We start from the raw sequence: 21,291 nt of genomic DNA, 5'->3' as shown, positions 1-21,291 counted from the left end.
GAAAGGGACATAGGCTCCTGGCTGTCAGCGGCAACCAGATTACCTGGGGTCTTATGGGAGTTGTCATTGGAAACAAATAATATTCTTAAAGTGTTGTTGAAGGCTTTCACGGCCGGAATCACTGGGTTGCTGTGAGTTTTCCGGGCGATACGGCCATGGTCCAGAAGGATTGTTTCCTGACATTCCGCCTGCATCTATGGCAGGCATCCTCGGGGGTTGTGAGGTCTCTTGTGTAGCTGTGGACAAGTCTACTTGGGGACCACCAAATGCAGCAGCATTGCCCAGCCAGGAATCAAGGAACATGAAAGGCACTGCAGACTCACTCAGCCAGAGAAGTCAGCCAGAGCAGAGCACTCCATGAACCAACCTAGACACAGCGTATTATTTGAGAACACTGAAATGCTGGACCACTCTAACAACCACCATGTCAGACTATACAGAGACGCCATGGAAATCCACAAGCATGTTGACAATTTCAACAGAAAGGAGGAAACCATGAAAATGAACAAAAGTATTTTTTTAAAAAAAACTCTAAAATCAGAACAGTAAATAAAGAACAACATTCTGAAAACAGTGGAATTCCAGACATGAAACAATCAGGGCTAACACCTTCCAATAAAAGATTCCCCTAAGGAGGAATCAGCCAGGCCTTGAAGCTGCAAGGCTTTTCAATGCTAATCAAGGTGATTAATTGTAGTATCCACACTTGCCTCCAACAGACGAGTTCTTTCTCCCACCCTGGACCTTCCACAGATATATAAACCCCACTTGCCTAGTTTCCAACAGACCTCACAACCTCTGAGAATGCCTGCCTTAGATGCAGGCTAAATGTCAGGAGAGAATGCTTGTGGAACATGGCCATACAGCCCGGAAAACTCACAGGAACCCAATATTCTTAAAGTCTGCTTGGACTGAGGTTGAGTCAGAGGACAAGTTTAATCTTTGGACATTTCTAAGAGTTTGGATGGCGCTTAGGTTCTTGATACTTGTGCCTTTTAAGGCTGTGAGTCTCACTTAGCCCTTTCTCGGACCAGTTTTTAGATTGGTTTCCTCTGTTTTCGCCCCCTAAGAAAGTGAGGAGGAAAGACTCTCAAGTTTCTGGAGGACCATTCTCTCTTTTGGTGTATTTTCTCTTCCTTAAAAATGCAGACGACTGAGTTTCTATGGTTTTAGTCTTTTATTAAACTGTCCTGGATTTCTCTATTGACGACTGGTTCCGAAGGGAAGCGTTGCTCCAACTCGGTTTTGAGGAATGATAGAAAACCGAGCTGAGAGATGTCAGGCCTCCGATAGGATCAGCCAGCTCTGCCTTGGAAACTCCCTCCTCCTGGTCGGTTTGTGGTCGGGAGAAAGCCGTCTGCACATCTTTGAGGACACCCTTTCCTTGGCTTCAAGTCCTCTGCCTCAAGGATGGAGTCCGGCGCAGGTTTAGCAGCAGAGTCCTTTAAAAGCTCTGTTTACAAAAGAAGACAAAAACATAGGAATAAAATGGATATACTTTGTAAGAGCCTTAAAATGACTTTATCAGAGGCACTAATCTGCGGATTTTTGGAAACACAAGATCAGTTTAAAAATAAAGGAGACAATACAGGCGACTTCCTTCTTCGTCTAAATATTGCTCCAGCCGCTGGATCTCCCGAAGGTAATTAGAAGAATGGGCTGGTTTGAGAAAGAAAGGCTTGGTAAGGCCATTCCACGAAGCTAAGCTGTTTTTGTTTTATAGGAGTTTAACATTATCAATTAAGCACGACTTCTCAGTGATTCATCAATCGTTGAATGCTCTCAGGGCCGGGCAAAATAATTTTCTGTAGCCAAGAGAGGAAAGAGGGTTAGAGTTTGTCTCCTTCTTTCGGTTTTTGCTGGAGCTTGGAAAGTGCCAAACGCCACCAGGCGATGCAGCCACGCTCAAAGCAACGAGCAGGCAAGGCTAGAGGCTGGATTAAGACGGCAGTCTTGCATGGTTTAGTTAAAATGCGGGGTTTTTTTTGTTATTCGCCATAGGGCCCTTCCACGCAGCCATATAACCGAGGCAGAAAATCCCACAATATCTGCTTTGAACTGGGATATCTGAGTCCACATTGCCATATATTCCAGTTCAAAGCAGATAATCTGGGATTTTATTCAACTGTGTGGAAGGGGCCCATAGAAAGGGAATGGAAATGCCGAAGCTTCACACAATCCGGGGAACTACTTTACTCCTCGACAGTCTCAGTCTCTTCTTGGTGCGAAGTTGTAGTTTCTGACTTACAGTAATGCCAAACGTCCTCAGGAAGCTGGCTGTCTCCTGAAAAAGAAAGGGAGGAGAAAATAAGAAGTATATGTCCTTCCTGCATGCATTTTTTTTTGTGTGTGTGTTTTCCGTTTCTGACCCAGTCGCATAACAACAACATTTTTAATTGTCATCGGCCTCTCCTCAAGGCTCGAGGAGGGACACAACATAGTTAAAATATACTAGACTCTCACTTAACCGGGACCCAGGAGGGTTTGGTAGATAACTGTAATTTCTGATTGCTTGAGATTTACTATTTAAAATGCACAATAATATACCCCATACTGTATCATAAACCCTGTATTGACTTGCTGTTAATATTGAAATACAGCAGAGAAACATAATGTAACACAATTTTGCTGTATTATAAAAACATTTGAAGTATTGTCCAAGGCTTTCATGGCCGGAATCACTGGGTTGCTGTGAGTTTTCCGGGAGGTATGGCCATGTTCCAGAAGCATTCCTCCTGACGTTTCACCTACATCTTGCCTCAAACAGACAAGAGTTCTTTCTCCCGCCCTAGACTTTCCACAGATAACCAAGACACCTCCCTACAAAGGATTTCCCAGGCAGGAAGAAGCCAGACCTTGAAGCTGCAAGGCCATTCAATGCTAAATCAAGCTGGCCAATTACACCTTTCACACTTGCCTAAGGCAGACAGGATCTCTTTCTCCCACACTGGACTTTCCACAGCCCACTTGCCTAATTTTCAACAGACCTCACAACCTCTGAGGATGCCTGCCATAGATGCAGGCGAAACGTCAGGAGAGAATACTTTTGGAACATGGCCATACCGCCCGGAAAACTCACATCAACCCATTTAAAGTATTATTTCTTCCGACATTTGCCGGTTTCTTGAGAGTTTCAGTTGCTCGGGTTTCGCTTAACCGAGAGTCTATGATAAAAATCGTTAAAAGACATAGGCTAGATTTACATTGCCATGGAGTGCAGTTCGGTGCAGTTAAACTGCGTTATGAGTTAACGCTGACCATATTCATGCAGATTTAAGCTGTATGATGTGGCAGTGTCGAGCCAGCTACAGACATAAGGTGAGATCACACAGTAATATACATCAGCTCCTTGCTCCCTTTCAAGGGGACACACACACACACATATGAGGTGACTGGGAAGGGAAGGGGAAAGAGTCCCTGAAGCTCGACACCTGGGTGCCAATATCCAGCCAGAGCCGAAGGAAGCAGAGCAATGGGCGAGAACAACTCCACTGGGTTGAGTGTGTCTGTGTGTGAGTTAAAGACCTCCCAGTGGGTTTTCAGGATATAAAAGCTGATTCATCCCCGCGTGTTCCCCTCCTGTGGCGACCATGGGATGATCCCAAAATAAATCTTTCAATGGGGGGAGGGGGGTAGGAGGAGGGGCGCCACGTGACCGGGCGAGGCACCCCCCCCCCTCGCCATAATCACGCCTTTGATTCCCTTTTCTGCCGGGCTGGCGGGGGACAGATCAATCCCAGCTATTCATGATCCCCACGCCAGCCTCCCCACCTCTAATTTGAATTAAAATCTATTAGCTCCTCCGCAGGAGACGCGCCTATGGCCCGGATCGATAAAGAGGCGCGTCGGCTTCGTTGTCGCCTTGGTGTGTGCGTGTGCGCGTCCCGCATCGTCTTCTAGGAAACATGGGAGTGGGGGGAACACGTCTCTGGATCCTCTCAATCGATGCTTATAAATATGGAACAGACTATACAGGGGGAGAGAAAGGAAACCCGGGAAAGAAGCGCGTTTAACGCGGAAGTAGAGGCTGGGACGGCATTCTATGCTCAATGTAGACCAGACCCGGACAAACTTGGGCCCTCCAGGTGTTTTGGACTTCAACTCCCACAACTGTAACAGCCTGTAGGCTGGAGGCCCCAAGTTTGCCCATGCCTGGTGTAGACCCATATCATGCAGCTCAAACCTGGAGTAAAGCGTTGGGGAGGTTGGACGCTCGGAGTTGAGGCTTCCTGAGGGTAAAACACTCTGACCTATTGGTTGGACTTTTCCCTCGTCTGTAGGAATTCTTCTCGTGGCCCAATTTATATGGGAAAGGAAATTCGGGTGGAATAACTCTTAGGAAAGGCTCGCTTTTGGAAGTGAAACAAATTACTCAATGTGTTGCCAAAAGCTTTCATGGCCGGAATCACTGGGTTGCTATGAGTTTTCCAGGCATCCTCAGAGGTTGTGAGGTCTTTTGGAAATTATGCAAGTAGGGTTTATATATCTGTGGAAGGTCCAGGGTGAGAGAAATAACTTTTTTAAAATAGTGGTAGCCAGATTTCTTTCATTTTTATGGTTGCCTACTTTCTGTTGAAATTGTCCATTCTAAAATCAGGGTAGTAAATAAAGGACAGTAAATAAAGATTCCCCCATAGGGAATCATCCAGGCTTTGAAGCTGCAAGGCTTTTCAGTGCTAATCAAGGTGATGAATTGCAACAGACAAGAGTTCTTTCTCACACCCTGGACCTTCCACAGATATATAAACCTCACGCCTAGTTTCCAACAGACCTCACAACCTCTGAGGATGCCTGCCATAGTTGTGGGCGAAACGTCAGAAGAGAATAGTTTTGGAACATGGCCATACAGCCCGGAAGACTCACCGTAAATCACTGGTTCCGGCCATGAAAGTCTTCCACAACACATATTCAGTGATCCATCCTTCCTTCCTTCCTTCCTTCCTTCCTTCCTTCCTTCCTTCCTTCCTTCCTTCCTTCCTTCCTTCCAATCCAAAGATTTCTTTTTTAAAAAACTTGTCATTGACTTCCTCTGAGGCTGAGACAGTGTGATTTGCTCAAGGTCAACTTGTGAGTTTCCAGGGCCAATTAGGAATTACGAGTCCTGGTGTCCAGAGCACTAGTCCAATGCTCACAGCCTTACACGGCATGGGACTATTGGGCAGCTCCTATATAGTGCCACTTTGTGAATTGTTATTGTTGTTCTAGGGCCCTTTCACACAGCCATATAAACTATATGGCAGTGTGGATTCTGATAACCCAGTTAAAGCAGATATTGTGGGATTTTCTGCCTTGATATTCTGGGTTATATGGCTGTGTGGAAGTGCACCTAGTTCATTCATAGGTTTCTGTAAATCCGTTTGGAATTGCTATCAGAGCACTCTTCGCCGGGCTAAAGAGCAAGAAGAAAGGCAAGTTGTCAACCCTTATTCTTTAAAGCCGGGGTCTATTCTGGATCAAGCAAAGTATTTTTGTTTTAAATTAAGTGTTTTAACTGTGTATTTGTTAGCTGCCTTGAGTTCATGTGGGGAGAAAAGAGGGATATTAATGATAAGGATAAGGAAGAAGAGGAGGAGGAGGAAGGGGAAGGGGAAGGGGGAGGGAAACACTTCCGATAGGTAGGTGAAATGACTTCCCCTATAGTACGGCCGGAGTATGTGTGCGTGTGTTTTCTCTGGGTTTCACTAACTCCACGCTTGGTGTGGAAGGAGAGGGTGAGTGGCGTGATTATGGCGTGCGACCTCTGTACTGTTTTGCCAAAGCTGGGTGGCCCTCGACCTTCATTCCGCTCAACATCAAGCGGAAAGGGATAGGGCAAGGGATGGGGTCGTGCGAGGTGGGCTCTCCAGCTCCGCTCGGTTCGGGTTTCAGGGGGAACAGGGTTGCAACAGGGGCTTGGGAAGCCTGCCCTTCTCCCCTTTCATTGCCTCGGCCTCCTTGGGCCCGCGAAGTCGTTAACAGTTGGCACAGCCGGGCCTCCTCCTCCGTGCCTCTCTCCCTGTGTGGGCACCACGGCGAGGCTCCTTCCCGGAATGGGCCGAGGCCGAGAGAAGGCATGCGCTTCGCCAAGGAGTCCCCGGGAAGGGTCCCGACGCATCTCCCCCATGATACGACTTTCCTTCCTGGGCTTTGGACCTGACCCTGGCAAGGCAAAGCGCCCCAATCTCGCCTCTTGGACGGCGGTCCTTTGCCCTTGTTCTTCTCCTTCCTGGCAAATCCTCCCCCGCCCCTTCGCCTCCTTCCATGGCCCGATTCATCCCCGCCTCCTGGAGAAGGAACCCTAATTTGTGTTGCAAATAGGCGAACCTATGTTTGCCACGGGACGCTCGTAAACCTGTCAAGGGGAAATAGATGGGAGCGGTTTTGCTTCCCCGCCTGGCGCTCAGTAGGGCCCTTCTATGGGGAGGGAGGTCCCCCTCGGGCCTGCCAGGAGGGCCGGGAGGGCACAGCCCGCCTCTGTTCCTGGCCCCGCTCCCAGCCCCCAGAGAGGCCAAGGCCCGCAGGCTCCAGCAAAGGGGGCGGGAAGGCTCCTCTGCTCTCTGCCCAGGGATGGGGGCTGGCTATAGGGCACCACCCGACCTCCGGATCTGCACTTCTCTTTTGAAGGAGAATATTAGTCCTATCTTTTAGTCCTCAGTCTTACCTTTTAGGTCCTAGAGCCAATGGAGGTGGGATCTGCACTGCCCTATATCCCAAGATCTGATCCCAGATTATCTGTCAGTGCAAACTCACACAATCCAGTTCAAAGCTGGGAGTCTACACCTCCAGCCTCAGATCCAGCCTCAGATCATTGCGACCTCCATTCCACACAGGGGCGAAGAGGTCTAGGGTTGCAGTTAATGATCTCTCCAGAAAACAATGGAGTGATCCTGATAATAATTCGATCAGCTGCTTCTTGAGGCCCCATCTAAGCTGCCATATAAAAGCAATCTTGTTGGGGAATCTGAGCTGTTAGACTCAAAATAACCTTCCGTTGGTGTGATTCCACCACAAATACAGCAGAGTACCAGAAGTAAACTTCATAACCAGCAGAAACTTCCCTGGAGTCAGCTAGGATAAGCTTCCATTCTTTAGGATGGTTTAGGATTGCAGAGTTAGGTTGAAAAACATTTATTGAAGTAAAAGAAATACATTACTGATAGGAAAGGTATTAGAACTAACTAGCTTACTAAATCTCATCTTCTAAGAAAGGCAAAAGGTAAAAAGGCCACGCAGTTACATTTTGCCTAGAGAGAGGCAAAATGTGCATTCTCAAAAATAGAAAGAAAAGGCAGAAGACAATGGCGAATGGCCACATGGCCAGCCCAGGGCAATAAAACTTAAAAGGAAGATGCCTCCGAGAATTCAGTTGCTACATCATCAAAAGGGGGGTGGAGACGGTAGCAAGCAGGAAGAGGAAAGACAAAGCCCTTTTGGGAAAAACATGCCTAGGAATGTGGGGAAAGGAATCCCTCAGCTTGACCATGTCTCTAGACTAGCTACTCATTGAGGACTGGAAACCTGATGATACAAGACACTTGTGCAGTTCAGGGATGAGACCCAACAAATCTCCCAATCTATTTTACGTGCACTGACTCATATAATGGCCTCCACTGAAATTAAACTGCATTATCAAAATGCAGTGTAGATGGGGATTGAGATATTAGAAAACGATCAAATAATTCTCCTGTTGACTGGCTCAGCGATCTAGCAAGAAAACACAGTCAAACCTTTGCTACGTTACTCCTTGCGTGTGGTGTTCTTTCAAGTTCTTTTTCATATAAAGATACCCTCAGGCAAAGCTATCACCAAGGTCTGCTTGGCTAGATTAGTTTGCTGTTGGCGTCTTCTGAGGCTGAGAGAGTGTGGCTCTTTCAAGGTCACCCAGTGGGTTCCCATAGCCAAGCAGTAATTTCAACCTTGGTCTTCTGGCATCTCTAAACCATCAGCAAATAACTTTGCTATTTGTTGTTGAAGGCTTTCATGGTGGAAATCACTGGGTTGCTGTGAGTTTTCTGGGCTGTATGGCCATGTTCCAGAAGCAGCTAAGCTTTGAGGCTGCAAGGCTATTCAATGCTAATCAAGATGATCAAATACACGATTCACATTTGCCTCAAACAGACAAGAGTTCTTTCTCTCACCCTGGATATTCCACAGATATATACACCACACTTGACTAGTTTCCAATATACATACATCACTACCTTTGAGGATGCCTGCCATAGATGTTGGTGAAACACCAGGAGGGAATGCTTCTAGAACATGGACATACAGCCCAGAAACCTCACAGCAACCCAACTTTGCTACTGTTATTAGCATTAGTAGGATTCTCCTTCCTTCTTATTCAAGCATTCTAATCTACCAAGAATTGGGAATTAAACTAATTTCTACTACTAATTTCAAACCACTAGTGAGAATTAACTGAAAATCAAACAAACTAGATATCAAGTACTTTAATCAGGTCATCTACCCCTGTTCTAATGCAGCCTCTGGCTGTTCTCTACAACCCCTTTTCACATTATTTCCTTTCCCTTGTGTTTATTTAGAAGTTTTTTTCTCTTGCCTTCCCCTGTGGTTGAGGGAGCATGACCCTCCCAGTGGGTATGTCCAGCACTCAAACCAGAACACGAAGGAAAAGAAAGAAAAACCCTGGGCCTGTGTACCTAGAGGTGCAAAACCTGGGGCTCATTCTGCAGGAAGGCTGCTATTGGTAAGATGTTGTCACTTGAGGTATCACTGTCCACCTGGTGACCTTTGTCCTTTGATGTGGCAAAAGAAAGGTAGGGGGAACTCTCTCTCTCTCTCTGTGTAAGCAAATATATGAAAAGTAACCCCATTTCCCCTTGGTGAGTTGCTCAAATTGGCCGTCATCCCTTCTTTTTCTGGTGCCTTTCTCCAGAGGAAGCAAAACTAAGCAAAGGAGAAAAACAAAAGTAGGGGTAATTGCTCTTTATTGGATATGGATATCAAAAGAAGGAAGTTGAAACTACTCAATAAAATTTGAAGGTCGTGGAATATTTGTTTAAAAATATTTTCCTGCTCTCTGATTGGGGGCTGGCTACCTGGTAGGTGTTTCCAGAGGCTCTTCTGCTGGGATGCTTTGGATCAGCAATTGTTTGCATTCCTAATTCAAGGACAAAGCCTTACTTTTCACCCAAATGTGCTCAATGCTCCACTAAACCATAGGGGGACTACTAGCTGTCCTTTAGGAACCTTAAGATTCCCTTTGGGGCCTCTCCTTGCTTTCAGTCCAGTAGGATTTCTTGAGTTGAATGGAAAATTTCTAATCAGAAGTAACCCCTCCTGAATCAGCAGAAGGTGTATCTATCTACTAAAAAATGTGATCCCACTTTCGATGTCATGGCTCAATGCCATGGGATCCTGGGAGTTGGGATTGAGTGAGGCACCAGCACTCTTTGACAGAGAAGGCTAAAACCTTGTAAAACTACAACTCCCATGATTCCATAGCATGGTGCCATGGCAATTAAAGTAGTGCCAAACTGTCTTCATTAGTGTAGATGCCCCCAGATCACTCTTACAGGACTAGAGTGGGGTTTTTTTTTAAAGGGAGGGGAAAGATCGAACTGTGAATAAGTCCCTTTCTGGGTAACCACCAGCTTCTGAAGATGAAAGAATCACTGGAGAAAATCACAAGAATTGTATTTGTATAATAATAATAATAATAATAATAATAATAATAATAATAAGAAGAAGAAGAAGAAGAAGAAGAAGAAGAAGAAGTACGCCTTCTTCCTCATCCTCTCCACCAAAAAGCAAGGGTGCTATTTCTAATAGTCAGACCTTCGTATCCAGGGATTCTGTATCCATGTTGGGTTTCATTCCTGGACTGCACAAGAGACTTGTGCAATCCAGGGATGAAACCCAACAATCCCCTCTTCCAGCCATGACTGCTAGGCAAAATGTAACTGCAAGGACCTTTTGGACCTTTTACCTTTTACCTTTCTTAGAAGATGAGATTTAGTAAGTAGACCTTTTCTATCAAGAATGTATTTCTTTTACTGCAATAAATATGTTTGAATCTAAAGGTCTGATTCTGCCATCCTAAACCATCCTGAGGAAGGGAAACTTATCCTAGCTCACCACACTAAGTTTCTACTGGTTGTGAAGTTTACTTCTGGTACTCTGCTATATTTATGGTGGAATCACCGCAACTGAGGGTTATTTTTTTGAGCCTAACAGCTCAGATTCCCCAACAATCCACAGCTTGAAAAAATATATATATTTTAAAAAATCCAAACCACGATTTTGCCATTTTATATAGGGTACACTATTGTATATAATGGGCATGCATGGATTTGAGTATTCAGTGGGGAGACGGGGACAGGTTGGAAGCAAATCCCAGTGGATATTAAAGGCCCAGTGTGTGCATATATGTATATAGTCCCATGTATAAGAAGGCGAGGGCCGGATATTGAGTAGTTTCTTACTCTTCTGCAGTTTCTGGTTCCTCTCAGAGCAGGAACAGCAGCAGGAACAGCAGGCGCAGTGCCCCCCGGAGTTTTTAATAGGGATCTCGGATTTCCAGGATTATTTCATTGCCTCATGGGCATTTGGGGGGGACATACAAAGAGCAGGGGCCCTTCTCTGTCCTCTGAGGGGGCCTCAGCACTGTCCCAGGGGAGCTCGGGGATTTTTTTGGGGGGGGGCAGGAGAAACTGGGGAGACAGCCCTCCCCTCCAACGTGCCCAAGGCTCCTCTGGGCTGCGCCAAGATCAAACGCGTCATCTTCCCCCCTTCCGTCTTCCTCCAGATAATTCACGCCGGAATGGATCTCCACTTTTAGAAAGGCGCTTTTTATTAATTGTTTCCTCTCCCTCGGCGGAGGGTGGAGGTTGCAGTCGATTAATTGAAAACAGCCTTTGGAATTGGAAACCGGAAGGGGGAGAAGAAGAGGGAAGACGGGGCCCTGTTTCGGCCATCTGTTAAGACTTGGGGCGCATCTACACTTCAGCATGAATGCATCTTGAGCTGCCCTGGGACAGTGCTCTGGCATCACGGGAGTGGTAGTTTGCCAAGGGAGGGCTGGGCCCTTCTCCCAGGATTCCATTGCATGGAACCCTGGCAGTTAAAGTGGTGTCAGACTGTATTAATTCTGCAGTGCTGATACATCCTTGGAGTAAGACTTCTTAGGCTCATGGAAACTCAGGCCCCATCTACACCGCCATATAATGCAGTTTGAAACGACATCTTAAGGCAGTGTCGATGAGGCCACCGTTTCGGGGCAAATAACAGACTACTGGAGGTTGATAATAGCATGGCGGTTTGACTGGATGAAGAGGGGACTCGACTGTAACAAACAAACAAAAACATTCCTTGTGTTGTCGAAGACTTTCATGGCGGGAATCACTGGATTGCTGTGAGTTTCCCAGGCTGTATGGCCATGTTTCAGAAGCATTTTCTCCTGATGTTTCGCCCACATCTATGGCTTGCATCCTCAGAGGTTGGGAGGTCTGTTGGAAACTAGGCAAGTGGGGTTTATATATCTGTGGAAGGTCCAGGGCGGGAGAAAGAAGTCCTGTCTGTTGGAGGCAGGTGTGAATGTTGCAATTGGCCACCTTGATTAGCATTGAAAAGCCTCGCAGCTTCAAGGCCTTACTGATTTCGCCTTAGGGGAATTCTTTGTTGGGAAGTGTTAGCTGGCCCTGATTGTGTCTTATCTGGAATTCCCTTGTTTTTCTTTATTTACTGTCCTGATTTTGGAGTTTATTAATACTGGTAGCCAGATTGTGTTCACGTTCCTTATTTTTGTTGAAATTGTCCATATGGTTGTGGATTTCAGTGGCTTCTCTGTATAGCCTGACATGGTGGTTGTGAGAGTGGTCCAGCATTTCTGTGTTCTCAAATATGCTGTGTCCAGGTTGGTTCATGGAGTGCTCTGCTCTGGCTGACTTCTCTGGTTGAGTTAATCTGCAGGGCCTTTCATGTTCCTTGATTCGTGTCTGGGCAATGCTGCTGCATTTGGTGGTCCCCAAGTAGACTTGTCCACAGCTGCATGGGATACCGTAGACTCCTGCAGAGGTGAGAGGATCCCTTTTGTCCTTCGCTGGACACAGCATTTGTTGGATTTTCTTAGAGCGTCTGTAGATAGTTTGTATGTTGTGTTTCTTCATCAGCTTCCTTAAGCGGTCAGCGTTTTCCTTGATGTATGGACGTACAGGCCGGAAAACTCACAGCAACCCAGTGATTCCGGCCATGAAAGCCTTCGACAACACAGGTTCCTTATTCCAAACAAGAATAGACTCACAATGGGAAGGAGGAGGCGGCGTCCATGCATAAATCCCTTCTTCCGCTGGAGAGCATTCACTCTCCCCTTTGGTTCTGCGAGGCTTTAAAACGTGGGAATCTCGCCTTTGGAGGCCTCCGATTGGGCCAGACACCCCTTTGGATCCCTTTATTATTTGTTACAACTCCCCGGACTGCTAAAACCTGCCGAGATTTAGGATACGATCGTTTCTATCCCCAACACATACACACACTCACAGGAGGGAAGCGTCAACGCTTCTGTCTCTCTCTCTCTGGCATTTGCGCAAATATATGCAAAGAAGAGCGCCCAAGGACCCGAGTGGAAACATCCTGCTGCCGGCAATGGAATCTTAACGCGTTTCGGGGAGGGAAACGCCGCGGATTTAAAGGGCTCCGAGTCACTAAAAGAGCGCGCGCGGGGGGGGGGGGAATGTTTCGCCTGGAAATCGGGGAACCGTGAGGGGGGGGGGGGCTTGTTGGTGGGTAATAAAGGAGGCTGGAGGATTGCGCACCGATTTGGGGAGCCAAAGGCTCCTTAATCATCCCTGAGCAAATAAACTAAGCACAGGATCCACGCGTGTTTTGGGAAAGAGGGATTCAGTCTTCACGTGAGAGGAATAGATCCCTAGGCTCAACTTTTAAGTGGAGGAAAGAACTTCAGCCTGGCAAGGTGCAATTTTGAAAAATTAAAATTATACTGATACTATTATAATATTAGTGTTACACATTTTATGGTATATATATATACACACACACACACATATATACACACTATCATAAAATGTGTAACACGAATTTAATTTAATATTTAAATAATAATAATAATCACAATAATATATGTGGGTTAAAATACATAATACATAATATATAAAATACATAATATATAAATACAAATATATAATTATAATATTAAAGTAATAGTATTACGTTTTAATAATATTGTGATAATAAAATATCATTTAAGTAATAATTTGTCAATAATAATAATAGTCACCGTAGTAAATATTGAATAAAAATACATAATGAATATATTAAAATGTGCAATAAAAATATTGAAATAATGTTAAATTTAATAATATTAATACAATAATATTTTGGGATTACTAGTTACATAATAACAATAATCACAGTAATACATATATATTAAAATGCATAATATATGTATATGTAATTATAATACTAAAATAATATTATTAAAATTTAATAATATTATTAATAAAATAACATTTAAGTAATATATGTAATAATCACAGTAATAAATATTTTATAAAATACATAATTAATTTATACGAAAATGTGTAATAATAATATTAAAATAATATTAAAATTCAATAATATTATTAATAAAATAATTTTTAAATAATATTATTTAATAAGAATAATCACAGTAATAAATATTTCATAAAAATACATAATGAATAAACAAGAAAATGTGAAATAATAATAAAATGTAATAATATTTTTAATACAATAATATTTAAGTAATAGTATTTAAATAATACTAATAATCACGGAAATAAATATGTAATAAAAATAATAATGAATATATAAGACAATGTGCAATAATAATATCAAAATAATACCATTAAAATTTAATGATATTATGAATACAATAATATTTAGATAACACTATTTAAAGAATAATAATAATCACCGCAATAATACAAAAGCTTCCGGCTCTGATTACAGGCAAGGCTATTCATTCCTACCGTTAGTTCCCACTCTGACAAGCCCTCGGGGCAGGTCGGTAGAAATCGATGGGATCGATGGAAGGACCAGAGAAAGAGACGCATCTGGCCTTCCTTTCCCGCGTGTCTTCAGGCGACATCAGAGACGAAGAAGAGGAAGCAGGTCGTGGGAGGCCCCGAAAGCCCGCCCAGCCTCCCCTTCCCTCGGAGCAAGCCCCATTCAAACCCCGGGGGCCTTCTCCGGAGCAGACCGCTCTGGGGTCCCAATGGGAGGCAGGGCGTGGGGCCTGGGAAGTGGACCTCCGGGGCCCGGCCAAGTTTGTGTCCTCTTCCAGGTCCTATGGAATGAGGAAAGAGGCGAGGAGACAGGAGCCCTATTCTGTTCACACGCACAATAGCAGGCCAAACAAACCCCGCGAAGGAAAACCCCTCCAACCCCAAGGAAGACTCCTCGGCCAGAGTTTACCTTTGTTTTTATTGAACAACCAGACTCTGTGCGTCTTTCCTGTCCTTCCCGGGTCAGGATCGGTTCGGCAAGGCTTCTTCTCCTTCATCGGCCGTCCATTGGGTCCTTGCAAGCCATTGACAGGAAAACAGAGAGACGGGGAGAAAGAGAGAAAGAGAGAGGGGGGGGAGATACCTGTTGTGGGAGAGCGAGGGATAGGGGGAGGGAAGGGGAAGGGGAGGGGGAAGCATTTCATTGGACTTCCCTTCCTCTCTTCTTCCCCCCTATTTGTCCCTCTCTCCCTGCCTGGCGGGGCTCTTGGGCGCCCCGAAACCCGGATCAAGGCCACGCGTGAGGAAACGCGCGGGGCAGGGCGCTCTTCGGTGGCGTCGTCGAGGAGGAGGAGGAAGAGAGCCGGGGCCCTAATTGCCGGAGGGGGCGGCGGAGCAGGAGGGGAGGCGCGGCGTATAAGTACGAGGGGGTCTCGCTCATCCAAAGGCAGGCAGGCAGCCAGGCAACCAGGGCAGCCGCTCCCTCGCTTCCCGCCACCGAGGGCGTCTCGGAGAGGCGTGTCCGCACGCTCAGCCCCGCCGACGCGCGTTAAACCCCCTTCCCCGCCTCCCCCGCCCCCGTCCCGGCTTAATAGACCTCCGGAGCGAGGGCAACGCTTGGGCCAAAGGCAGACTCCGAGGAGGAAGAGGAGGAGGAAGAGGAGGAAGAGGAGGCGAGCGCGCGGCTGCCTTTCCCTCCGGGGCTCCGGGGCTTCTCCCGCGTCTGCTGCTTCTTCTTCTTCCCCACCGCCGCCATGGAGGAACTGACGGCGTTTGTGTCCAAATCGTTTGACCAGAAGAGCAAGGAGGGCGCCGGAGGAGGAGGAGGAGGAGGAATAGGAGGAGGAGGAGGAGGAGGGGGAGGCAGCGGCCACAAGAAGGAGAGCATCACGTACCGGGAAGTTTTGGAGGGAGGCCTGGCGCGGTCCCGGGAGCTGGGCCCCGCGGAGGCCGGGAGCCTGCAGGAACTGGCCGAAGGAGGAGGCGGCGGAGGGTGCCCCGTCCACCTCTTCAAGGAGCAGCCCGAGGGTGACAAGGACAGCAGCAGCAAGCTCAAGGACTTCGGGCACGCCGCCCGGGGCGCCGAAGGTAAGCAGGGCGGACTCGAGGCCAAGGGAAGCCCTCCCTCCTGCCTTCCCTGTCCGCCCCCTCCCCGGCTTCTCAGGACCCTCTCGGAGAGGGACGGGGCTTCTTAGGGGGAGTCTTGGTCAGGACAGGAAACAACTCTGCTCCCGCGGTAGAGGTTTCTGTCCCCAACTTTGTCCAGAGGAAGAAAAGGCGACTGGAGGAACTGGAAACAGGCTGCCGCTCCCCTCCTCTCCCTTCCCCCTTCCGGACAAGGAGGGGGCTTCTTAGAGGCATTCTTAGTCAGTTCACAAAAACAGAGAGCGAAACAAGGGCACGCCGCGTTAGAGGTTGATGTCTCCCTTGGCAGGAAGCACGAGGAAGCCAACCTTTCCTTCTTTTTCTCCCCTCCCCAGCTTTCCTTTACGGATAGGGATGGCGCTTCCTAGAGGCAGTTGGGGCAGTCCTTTAAAAAGAGACAACAACTGTGCCCCGCGTCAAAGATTCACGCTCACGACTCTGTTGGGGCCCTTCCACACAGCCCTATATCCCAGAATATCAAGGCCGAAAATCCCACAATATCTGCTTTGAACTGGGTTATCAGAGTCCACACTCAGATAATGTGGGATTTTCTGCCTTGATGTTCTGGGATATAGGGCTGTGTGGAAGGGCCCCTGGATGTGTTGTCGAAGGCTTTCATGGCCGGAATCACTTCGATGCTTTGAGTTTTCCGGGCTGTGTGGCCATGTTCCAGAAGCATTCTTTCCTGACGTTTTGCCTGCATCTATAGCAGGCATCCTTAGAGATTGTGAGGTCTGTTGGAAACTAGTTTAATCGGGTATATATATGTGTGTGTAATATGTCCAGGGTGGGAGAAATAACTCTTGTCTGTTTGAGGCAGGTGTGAATGTTGCAACTGGCCACCTTGATTAGCACTGAATAGCCTTTCAGTTTCGAAGCCTAGCTGCTTCCTGCCTGGGAGAATCCTTTGTTGGGAGGTGCTAGCTGGCCCTGATTGAATCAATCAATTCTCCCAGGTATTAAGTAGCCAGACCTTGAAGTTGCAAGGCCATTTAATGCTAATCAAGGTGGCCAGTTGCAACATCCACGCCTGCCTCAAACAGACAAGAGTCTTTTCTCCCACCCTGGACCTTCCACAGATATATAAAGCCCACTTGCCTAGTTTCCAACAAACATCACAACCTTTGAAGATGCCTGCCATAGATGTGGGCGAAAGGTCAGGAAAGAATGATGCCGGAACATAGCCATACAGCCCGGAAAACTCACAGCAAACCAACCTTTCCTTCTTTTTCTCCCCTCCCCAGCTTTCCTTTCGAATAGGGACGGGGCTTCGTAGAGGCAGTCGGGTCAGTTTATAAAAAAAAGACAACAACTGTGCACCGTATCAAAGATTCATGCTTACAACTCTATTGGACTTTGGCAGGAAGAACTTGAAAGTCCAAACTTCCCTTCACTTCTCCTTCTCAGTTTTCTGATAGGGAAGGTTGGGACTGTCGTAGAGTCGGTTAATAAAGAGAGAAGGAAAGAGAGGCGGCCGCTGTTAGATGCTTCTGGATTTCGAGATGAAGAATGGGGAAGCCCAAACTTCCCTCTTGTTCCCCATTCTTACTCCCCCTTCACAAGTTTCCAGGGCTTTTTCTCAGAGGTATTCTAGGGTCAGTGCAAATGAAGAGGCACCCTGGGTTACATTTACATGGGAAGAGAGGCAGGGATGGAGGAAGGTCTGGATCACATCTCTGCTCGCCCTGGCTTTAGCTCTGAGACTTCAGAGGAAATGCCTCGGAGGCCTGAGAAACAGAAAAAGCGGAAGAAGTCCCCACGGTTTTCAGTGGAGCCCCTCTCTTTCTCCCTTCCTCTGTGAGCGTCTCATCCCAGTTGTTTCCTTCTAGCTCACAAGCTGCTGGATGCCCACTTTTTCTCCCCGCTTTTCGATGGATACACCCTGTTTTTACTAGCCAAAAAAGGCGAAAGAGGGAGGATAGAAAGTTCAGGAAGCCCCTTTGGACCATTTGGAGGGGTTTGGTCCCCTTGGGGTTGAACTGGTGGGATGAACTGTAAGGATCTTTTAGACTCAAGGATGAAGGACCGGCGTGCCAATGGAGGGATGCTTTCAAGAAGGCCGTTTCAAAAACACTTCATCTTTTCTTCTCCCTCTCGGTTCTCATTTGTATTCTGAAATAATGATGACGCCAAAAAAGATCAATATCGGGGACGTTATTAGGACATCCTTCCTTTGAGAACCAAAACAGATTCGGGTCGTGTTTTTTGAAAAGGCCTTCATAAAATGGCCTCTGAATTCCTCCAACGTCCTGTTTTGTATTTTATTTACTTGCCCTCCCTCCAGGTTCACTTAAATCATTCTAATTGAATCATTCTATTTCAAACATTGTATTTTCCTCTTCAGTAAGAGAAAACCAAGGAGTGCTTAAAATGCACGCAGTATTAATTTCTCTACCCGTGTTTTTTCTTTGAGGAAATAATATTTGGATATAATATATTTACTAGTCAGATCTATCTATGCTAAGGGCATTTTAAAAGTGTATTTCCTGCACTCGGCTCAAAGTGTGGCTGTGGGAGATCGCATACAACCGCTCCCTCCGTTTCCCACAGACTTCTCGCGTTATAGGCGAAATATAGTGAATGCCAAAGAACATTTTCTCCGTGTTGTCGAAGGCTTTCATGGTCGGAATCACTGGATTGTTTTGAGTTTTCCGGGAGATAATGGAACATGGCCATACGCCCGGAAAACTCACAGCAACCCAATATTCTCTCCAACGGAGAAAATCAGACAATACAGTTCTAAAGAGTTGTGAGAGGGGCAATTATCCCAATGTTTATGGAGGGAGGAGAGGAGGAAATCCTGCTTTATAAATCCGTGCAAATGGCGAACAGATATTGTGAGGAGCCCCTTGCATTCTTTGACCCATCTTTGCCCGCATAATCTCACTGCCGTCCTGAAGATAGGTTTTCGCAGGGCAGTATTTCCTAACCGCATTTGTAGAAGTCGCCAGGCAATCTATGAAGACATCTCTCTCTCTCTCTCTCTCTCTCTCTCTCTCTCTCGTCTTCGTGTTTTTCTGCCGAGGTTTGGGCTGCGACTTTAAGTGCATTGGCTTTTCATGCTTCTTCAGTGGAATCAAATGCCCCGACCCTGAACCTTCACATATATACAAATTGACCCCTCTTCCCGCTTCCCAGCACAGTCGCTTCCAAATGTTGCTCCCAAATCAATAGGGTTTTCCTATCTATCTATCTATCTATCTATCTATCTATCTATCTATCTATCGCTTGGAAGGAAAACCTTATTGCTTTGGGAACAACATTTGGAAGCGACTGTGCTGGGACGCGGGAAGAGGGGTCCCGATCCCCGGCACAAACGCCGCCCTGAAATTCACCCTATTTCCTTCCCAAAAAATACCTATTGAGGTTAAAGGAAGCGCCAAAATCCCACGGGACACAATCCTTCACTTACTGTCACAAGCCAATAAAATATCCCAGGACCGATATTCTACATGTCAAAAAAAAAATTCGGGAGGAACCGGTCCTAATGAACTTAGTAGGACTTTTTGCCCAGAATCAGAGTGGGCGAGAGGGAATCCTTTGCTTGGGTTTGCAAAAATAAAAATAAAAATAAAAATACTTCTTCTAGACTGAGGCGCCTTGCCCCATCCCTCGAAAGGATTTCTCCACCTTCCTTTACTTTGGAAGTGTGTTTCCCCCCCCTTGCCCCAAAGCGTGAAGCCTTCGCCTCAGAGGGTCTGCTGTTGGGGGCAGCGGTGGGGCCAAGCTGTTTCGTCTCCTAGATCAGATAGACTCTGGTGTCTCTAGTATCTAGGCTGCTGTCGACAGTAGAATGAATTAGAATTAGTGGTAGAAATAGCCAGTAATACAGTACTAGCCAATACTATACTATAAACTAGTGTCAATGACATTAGTAGTATACTGTTTATATATTGCTTGTCAATACTACACTAAAAGTAATACCAATACTTACTAGACGTTAGTAGTGTAATATATATTGCTAGTCAATACTGTAATAAAACTAATATCAATACTTACAAGATACTGTTACTAATATAATGTTTATATATTGCTAGCAAATGCTATACTGAAACTAATACCAATACGGACTACACATTATTATCATTATTATTATTATTATTATTATTATTATTATTATTATTATTATCATCATCATCATCATCATCATCATCATCATTATCGTTATTGTTATTATTATTACCCTGCTTTTTCTCTCCTGAAAGAGACTCGTTAGTAGTATACTCTCTCTCTCTCTCTCTCTCTCTCTCTCTCTCTCTCTCTCTCTCTCTCTCTCTCTCTATATATATATATATATATATTGCTAGTTAGTACTGTACTAAAAGTAATACTAATACTTACTAGACATTAGTAGTATACTATTTATATATTGCTAACCAATGCTGTACTGAAACTAGCACCAGTACTTACTAGACATTAGTCATATACTGTTTATATATTGTTAACAAATACTATACTGAAATAATACCAATACTTACTGGACATTATTATTATTGTTGTTGTTGTCTTGCTTTTTCTCTCCTGAAGGGGACTCATTAGTAGTAGACTATTTATATATTGCTAGCCAGTACTGTACTAAAACTAATACCTGCTAGACATCAGTAGAATGCTATTTATATTTGGATAGCCAATACTATACTATCAACGAGTACCAATACTTACAAGACAGTAGCAGCCAATACAGTCAATTCTGTACCATAGGCTTCCATCAATACTTAGCAGCACTTGTAATCAATATTACAATATACATTACTAATTTATACTGTACTATTACAAGCACCAATACTTATTAGACATTCATAGCCAGTATTATATACACATTAAATGTTTGTAGTCAATGTTATCTTATAAATGGTATAAATATGTGACCAAAGCTATTGCACTATAAAGTGTTCTCAATACTTGCTATATGTTAGTAACCAATATGTACTATAGTACAATACTATAGTACATAACTATATGCTGTAATACACTAATAAGTAAAGGGATGGGGAAGAACTGTCCCCCTTTTTGCTTTTATTGATTACTCCAAAAAGGTTTCTGGAGGCAATAAACGAGGGAGGCAACTAGCTGGCATTGTGGCTTTCATATCATACGTTTAACTTTATTTCCCCATCATGGTCCCTCTTCTTGGTTTGAGTGAAAGCAAGTCTTGTTGGGCTTCTGGGGAGGCTTTTGCCAATTCAACCCAGGCTATCCTTCCTGGCCTGGGCGACAGTTTTCTTGGCTAGTGGGGCCTAAAAGAGAAGGAGGCAGAAATCTACCCCATGACGCCCACTGGAAAGCCTGACCAGAGAATGGGGCTTCTCTAGCGCGGGAAGAGGGAACTGGGCTGGTGCCGAACGAGAGCCGCGTCCTCTTCTGTCGGAAAGAGCCCCCGATGGGCCCCTGGGAAGGGGAGGAAAGGAAAGGGGCTCCGGGGCCGAAATGCCCTGTCTTGACGCGTCTTCCTCTCTCGCCTCCAACCCTCAGGGATCTATGAGTGCAAAGACAAGCGGGAAGAGGTGAAGTCGGAGGACGAGGACGGCCAGACCAAACTGAAGCAGAGGCGAAGCCGAACCAATTTCACGCTGGAGCAGCTGAACGAGCTGGAGAGACTGTTCGACGAGACGCACTACCCGGACGCCTTCATGCGGGAGGAACTGAGCCAGCGGCTGGGCCTCTCCGAAGCCAGGGTCCAGGTAAGCCTCGGGGGCACACACACGCACACGGGCACGCGTGT

The 21,291-nt window shown here is 45.9% G+C and overlaps 1 protein-coding gene and 1 long non-coding RNA gene across 4 annotated transcripts in view; one reads left to right on the top strand and one right to left on the bottom strand.

Annotated features, from left to right (window-relative positions):
• Nucleotides 1–1,158: 1,158 nt before the first annotated feature.
• On the bottom strand, nt 1,159–15,443 carry LOC103278319 (uncharacterized). Of its 2 annotated transcripts, none has more exons than XR_505954.2 (4): nt 15,320–15,443; nt 14,395–14,568; nt 13,950–14,266; nt 1,159–2,284 (listed from the first exon to the last, which is right to left on the bottom strand). It is a non-coding gene; the product is annotated as an uncharacterized LOC103278319 (long non-coding RNA). The 2 variants fall into 2 exon arrangements; XR_010004304.1 differs by having other exon boundaries at nt 14,395–14,499; nt 15,320–15,431.
• shox (SHOX homeobox) overlaps nt 14,657–21,291 on the top strand; it is a 33,194-nt gene continuing 26,559 nt past the window's right edge. Inside the window, exons 1-2 of one of the 2 annotated variants that reach the window (XM_062975326.1) lie at nt 14,657–15,512; nt 21,042–21,250. In XM_062975326.1, the coding sequence (XP_062831396.1) occupies nt 15,179–15,512; nt 21,042–21,250 (543 nt within the window). In that variant the 5' untranslated portion in view covers nt 14,657–15,178. The remainder of the gene's footprint in view (nt 15,513–21,041; nt 21,251–21,291) is intronic. The other variant, XM_062975327.1, reaches the window with a different exon arrangement.

This window comes from Anolis carolinensis, chromosome 3 (assembly GCF_035594765.1).
Source record: "Anolis carolinensis isolate JA03-04 chromosome 3, rAnoCar3.1.pri, whole genome shotgun sequence".
Classification (NCBI taxonomy): domain Eukaryota; kingdom Metazoa; phylum Chordata; class Lepidosauria; order Squamata; family Dactyloidae; genus Anolis; species Anolis carolinensis.
The sequence above is the reverse complement of the archived record's forward strand: the minus strand, read 5'-3'. Positions and strand labels throughout refer to the sequence as shown.